The sequence below is a fragment of the Echinops telfairi genome, unplaced genomic scaffold (genome assembly GCF_000313985.2).
Source record: "Echinops telfairi isolate 266 unplaced genomic scaffold, ASM31398v2 ScPeMD7_31;HRSCAF=116, whole genome shotgun sequence".
Classification (NCBI taxonomy): domain Eukaryota; kingdom Metazoa; phylum Chordata; class Mammalia; order Afrosoricida; family Tenrecidae; genus Echinops; species Echinops telfairi.
Window position 1 is genome coordinate 312,209 of NW_022103928.1, and position 6,863 is coordinate 319,071.

The 6,863-nt window shown below is 35.7% G+C and overlaps 1 protein-coding gene across 1 annotated transcript in view; it reads right to left on the reverse strand.

Annotated features, from left to right (window-relative positions):
• LOC123521652 (contactin-6) overlaps positions 1-6,863 on the reverse strand; it is a 470,227-nt gene that overhangs the window by 175,974 nt on the left and 287,390 nt on the right. The window contains exon 6 of the mRNA XM_045289898.1: positions 412-615. Within this exon, the coding sequence (XP_045145833.1) occupies positions 412-615 (204 nt within the window). The remainder of the gene's footprint in view (positions 1-411; positions 616-6,863) is intronic.

The window sequence follows — 6,863 nt, forward strand, 5'->3', positions numbered from 1 at the left end:
TTAAAAACTGCATCATATGGTTATTAAAAATATACAACTTAAATTCCATAATCTTGGCAGCATACACACGTGCACATACACAACCACACACACACACACACACACACACCAACTTCCCCAAACTATATATGTTTTGTTTTATTTATTTATTTTTTATGATAGTTATCAAGGAAAGATAATCCATTCCAATGTCAGAGGAGAGAAGGTACACTATGCCCAAAATCATGTATACTGTTTCAATGTGGGTCAGTTACAGAATTTCAATTATTTTTTTCAGTAGTATATGCCAATTAAATCTAAACTCATAGATGATGCAACTATTTTCAACAAACGTGAAGGAAAAGCTCCACATATCTCATGGTTTCAAGAGCCACGAACAATGTATATTCCCAAAATAACTCATCATCTTACCATCAGTGCGCTGCACTAATGGAGTGGGTGGTCCTTGAACACTTCTCTGGGCTTCCTTGTTTGTTATGAAGCAAGTGTAGTTGCCCACATCTGATGGTTCCATTTTGGCAATGTACAAGTTTCCTGTCTCTTGAGATACAAACCGTCTGTTGTCTTCTTGGACATATAAAGGATTATCATTGAAGGTCCATGCATAAGATAAGTCTGGAAAAACAACCAAAAAATATATCCTTACTGTATTCATTCTATCTTTTGCAGTTCACTTCCCTCCATAATTAGAATTAAACCAGGTCCCAGCTTCCCACATGTATGCATTAGGTTATTAATGTAGAGGCAGATAGTTTGAATTTACCCATGAGTGCCAGGGACTGAAGCTTTCGCGATCTGCTTCTTCACAGTGAAGAAAGTCCTATGAAATGGGTCCTCGCTGTTCAACCATGGTGTGACCACGAGTCAGCATCCGCTGCAGTCACACATTTGGTTTTCTTTCCTATTCTACTCAGCTATATCCTATTTGGGATGATGAATTTTATGGTCATCTTGCTCATCACTGGCTTTTGGAATTTAATGATGGCACAGGGAATGGTGCTAGGATGTCAAGGGAGTGTGTGGTGGATTAATTAAGAAGCCAACAATATAAAAAAAAAATCTTACGATGCACACTGCCCTCCTTCAGGGATACTCACTTTGAAGTAGTGTTCCTCAATGAGCTATCAGAAGAACACCTGAATTAAATATTCTCAGGCTACTTGTTAAGGATTTAACTTAAAATTTTAACTTAAACATTTTCGTTCAAAAATTTACCACATTTATGGGTTGATCTATTCAATAATTTCATTGTTCTGAACAACTCCTTTTTAAAAAAATCATTTTATTAGGGGGTCATACACCTCTTATAACAATCCGTACATACATCAATTATGCAAAGCACATTGAGAAACTACCTTTTTAAGACTTAGAACACAACACAACAAAGTCCATGACACAGAAAATTCAACTGCAACTATTTGATATGTATTACCAAAATTAGATCTATTCATATTTGAATTTCATAAAAATGAAACTATATACCTTATACTACATTGTTTAAATTAATATAATATTTCTGTTCACCCACTTTTTGTAACTATCAGTTCTTTCTATCATATTGCTAAGTAGACATACATGTATATGTAAATATATATATATATATATTTATCCAAATGTGTTTACCCATTTTCATGTTGATGAGCATTTGGATAATGTGATAATTAATGTTTTGTGTCAACTTGGCTGGGCCAGGATTTTCAATGATTGGCTTGTTAAGGTATAAGACGTGGGGCAATCGGGTAAGCATTGGGCTGCTAAAAGGAATCTTGGATGTTATAATCCACCAGATGCTCCTGGGAAGAACAATGAGGCTGTCTACTCTTGGAAAGATGGTTTGCATCAGAAAACTGAACAAAAGGAAATATTCTGATAAACTAGGCTTTGTAGGAGTGTCTCATCTGAAGTTATAAATTCATATGTAATCATGGGAATTGGGGAGAATGATATATGTTGCCTGTAATAGGGATATGGAAAAATATAGCTGGTTCCAAAGAAGAAAATAAAAATAAATATGGTAAAAAACACTGGGAGTGGGGAAGAATATATGATAGTGTGCCAAAAAGATTTTCCTTGTATGGACATTCATTCACCTGGTTATCAGAAAACAGCATCTGATGCAACAAAAGACCTTCTATTTCAGCACAGGATGAAGGTCATCTGCACTTACATTAAAAATTGGTGCAGGAACCAGGCAAGATGTCTTTCTCAGCTTGATGCACATCACCTACTTCACATAATCTTCAATGAATTTTCAAAGGGCTGAGAGGGTAGTAATAAAGGTGAATAACTAAGTGGAATCTATTTTTAAAACTTTTAAGGAACTGGATGTGGGAGAATATTATCATCTTTTATTATCTCTTTCTCAAATATACCTATACACTTAAGCTGTAAATAAGTAAGTAAAAATGTTTGTGTTTATTTCTACCTATACATGTTTATGTATATATATCCTTTATAATGCTTAGGAAACCAGAATTAAAATAAATGTAGAAAAACTGAAATAGACAGGGTAGTTGAGAGGGAAGGTAGAAGGAAGGTTGGAAGGAGGAAGGAAAACAGAATATGTATTAAAAAGTTTTGGGAAGGCTATTAATGGGGGAAAGGAGCTAAAAAATTAAATTCTGACAGTGAATTACTAAATTATGTCAATAAAAAATAAAGGGCCTACTAAGTTAAAGTTAATTTTTCATACTTACAGGACTTACTATTATTCTCAGGAATAAATATATGATAGAAAAAATGATGAGAACCAACAAAAACACATATGCCATTTGTAGATGAAATGTGACAATGCAAAATGTAGCATTGGATATGTAAGCAAATTTCCTAGTAGAGAACAATATATTGTTAGGTCATATAAATCAGTGTTTCCTATATGGGCCACTATTTGTGTATTTGTTGGTAGGTACTTGTACATATTCATAGAAATTACTGTAAAACCTGGGATATATACAGGACCATAGGAGTGGCTGTCTGAAGGAGGCAAATGCAAGACTTCCACTCACTACATTATGTATTTCTGTCATTTCAAACTGTTAAATTACTATGTACACGTAAATAGAGAAGAAAGAAAAGCTTGAAAATAGGTTCAGGAAGCTAAATGCTAGAATGAACTGCAACGTTTCGAATGAAAAGTGAATAATTAAAAAATATTTTACTCTCAACAGTTTAAACCCTGAACTCTTCAAATATAGTCAAAGCATTGATTCACCAACTGGCTATATACTCGAATCCAAGGAAGCTTGCTGAAATATAGGAAAACCCCAGGGAGCTGGTCAACTCTGTAAGATGAGTCAGATTAAACTCCATAGTAAAGGGTCAACTCCTAGCGATTTGGGTGCATTACATCTGAGTGACATATCATGGAATCCGTATTTTCAATATCCCCCAAATGACTCATGCAGTTGATCTACAACTTAAATATTATGACTCCTCATAGAGAGGGGAATTAGGAATCTTAAATGCATTGAGAGTCAGCTATCCAAATGTAGCAAAGACAAGAAGCTGTCACAAAAAGGAATAAAACTTATGTTTTGACTCTGTAAAAGACTTTAAAAAACATGAAAGGGTTCTTCATCTATTAAAAAACTGCCACATGCATGGCAGGGGGTTAGGTGAGACCCTCTCCTTTGAAATCTAGAAGGTAAAAGTCGGATGTGCCTGTGGAGGCTGCCGACTGCTGCTTGACCCATAACTTAATGAAGAATGGGCTACACTGTAGAGTTAGAACAGGAACCAATTTATGAGGTAGTGTGCATTATTTTATTTGATCAACCAAAGGAGTTGCAATATAGACTTAATTTTGCAAAAGATGGGAAATTAAATCTATGCTTCTATGACTGGGCTGCTAGAGCCTCAAAATTGTTTAGAGCAAGTCTGCATAAAAATTCAATTCGTATTTTAAACTATGCGTTGACATTCTTGTCCCGTTCTCTGGTATTGAATCTTCCTTTTCTTGTTCAAGTCCCTACTGGAGGCTTTTCTCATTTCATGTGGTCGGTCTCCTGTTTCTCAGCTTCTTGACTGATGTCTTTGCTGCTTCACTTCTAAGCCTCGTGACTCTGTCTTCACCAAAGAGATGCTCAAAGGGCTTTTGTTTGAAAGTAGTAGCCATCTACATAGTAAATATTCCTTCACTAGCGAGAAGAGGGAAAATGTAGTTCAGATTCCCCTGTTGTCATTGATTCCTCATCTTTTGAAGCTGTTGTGAAATACAGACGATTTTGAGCAAATCCCCAGGGCTAAGGCTCAGCATATGGATGAGTCGTTAATGCCTATTGGGGAGAGGAATGGCCTCTGGCGTTCTGAAATCCACTGTAACCCTTTCCACTTAACAGAAATGATAGGTGTTGCTGGTGTCCAAGACATTTTTATATTCTTCACCCTATAATCTTGAGACCTGACACTATATTTTGGTTTCTCCCTTGGTGAATTCATTTTTATAGTGGCTTCTAAAAGTTTCCAATCTGTTTCTATATGTGATCTATCCTTTTTCTAGAGTGGAACTTTTAAGATGCTGCTAAATGAAACTGACCCTGAAATAGAAATTATGTAAAGAATAATAACAGATATACACAGTATTTCCATTGCATATCCTACTCATTATCCTAACTCATTATTTTATGAAACTGGTTAGTTATTGCTAGTATGCCTTTTACCAGAAGTGACCAATGGGCTGTGGAGTATGAAAGTAAGTACCTAAATCCATAGAAGGAATGCACCGAAGGATTAGGATTTGAATCCAGATCTATCCTTTACTGTTTCCCTGATATCAACTTCCTATGCATCTAGTACAATTAACCTTTTTATATTAATATTTTTCTTGGTTATCCTTCCTCATTCTCAAATTTCCTTCAACACTACCAATTTACCATTTACCCAAACCTATTAACATTCCAGGCAACCAGAACTTATGCATTTTGCCACCCGAGGATGTTGTCTGCCAGTATTCAGTTTCCTCAGACTCTTAAAAGATAGGTTAGTCTGTCAAACTAAATTACTACTAAGTGATTATAACTTAGAATAGGACACATGTGTAAAATGTCAAAAGAGTAATTTTCCTTCAAATGATATTAAACCGATATTATAAACCAGAATTATGCATCATGTTGGCCTGAAGAGTGTTCAAACATGAATGACCGACTTCATCCTCATAGTTTCTAATGCGATGGGTTTGGAAGGAAGGATGGGAATTTGCATTTTTAGAGTTCCCAGGAAATGCTGATGCTGGGTGTCTTAAAACCATATTTTGAGAATCACTGCTGTTAATGATAGACATTCCTCTCTGCATAAATGCCCTAGGAAGGGAAGAGAAATACCTTGAGTTTTGAATCAATGGCAGCCGACCTATATCTGTATTCCATCTTTATCTCTATCTTTTTGGATGGTTTTGTTGGAACATAGAGAAATTCTTCTTCATTCCTAGATTCACAGAGTATTTATCAGCATTTAAGATATTGAAGAGATTAGTCTAGCTTAATCTCCTCATTCTATAAGTAAAGAAACAAAGTGGAAGACAGTAATCCAGAGTTCAGGTGCCATTTTTGTCCCTCTGTGAATGTGAAGGATGCTGAGGATGTTAGCCTAGAAGGCCTTCTTGTCATTGTAGTTACATACTTCCTTGTCCTTATATCCCCGTTGGCTATCCCTTCTGATTTGCCCAAACAGCCTCAGTGGAGGCTTTAATCTATTTCTTCTGTCCTCACCCACACAGTACTTAATGTGTATATTTTTTAATAATGAAAGAAAAAAAAGGCTACTTTGGGAATTAGAAGTTTAAAAATCTTTGCATTCGACTTTTCTTAATTAAATGTATAATTCATGAGTCACTTATGTAGAAAGCATTACATTTTTAAACATTTTCTCCACCATCTGTGGCATTTTATCAGTTATAAATGACTGTGATACATTTTCCCTATAATGACTCAGCAGAAATAATAGAGCTGAGTAATAATTGGTCCTTCCTAAAGCATTTTCTGTAGTTTCACATAGACCCCATCTTCTACGATTTTATTATCATTAGAAACGACAGATCTGCAGTAAGCATTTGAAGACTGTCTGCTGCTTTCACAAGGAAACAACAAATGGAATTCCCCCAAAACACGATTATGTTTGACACCTTTTATTGCCCAATGTCTTGTATCTAAAAATTCATATTATGTCTCCTTAGGTAGGAAATAAGTGAATAGAATAAAGAATTAGAAGCACTGTGCTCAATTTTAGAGGCTAGCCCTGGTATGTCCTTGGAATATTCCGGTATAAATGGACTTTATTCAGAAACGTATGAAATACCCCAGGGCTAAGTGGAACTGAATGGTGGGTGGTACATCACAACTATTTTATCTCAGTGGAAGAGACTGAATTCAGGAACCATAATTCCCTTTTCAGCTTTGAAGTCATTGATATCGGTGTTGAGCTTGACTATGATATAATAAGAATATTATTCCAGTGCATTTTAATCCATTCAGACTCCAATTTATTCCACAAATGCTTCTTGCCTACCTGGATTTTATTAGATCCCTTCAATTTATACACCTCTTGATGTTGTCAGGTACCATCAACTTAGTTTCAACCCGTGGCACACAATACACAACAGAACAAAACCTGGCCTGGTCCTGCTCCATCCTCACAATTGTTCGTATGCTTGACTCCATTGTTGCAGTCACTGTGTCAGTCCATCTCCTTGAGCGGCTTCCTCTATTTTGCTGCCTCTCAACTTCTTTGTTGTTGTTGTTGTTCAAGGTATATAACTAGTGTGTGGTAGTACTTAGACTTTTTTTTGTAATCATTTTATTAGGGGCTCAAACAACTCTTATCACAATCCATACATACATCAATTGTGTAAAGCACATTTGTACATTCAT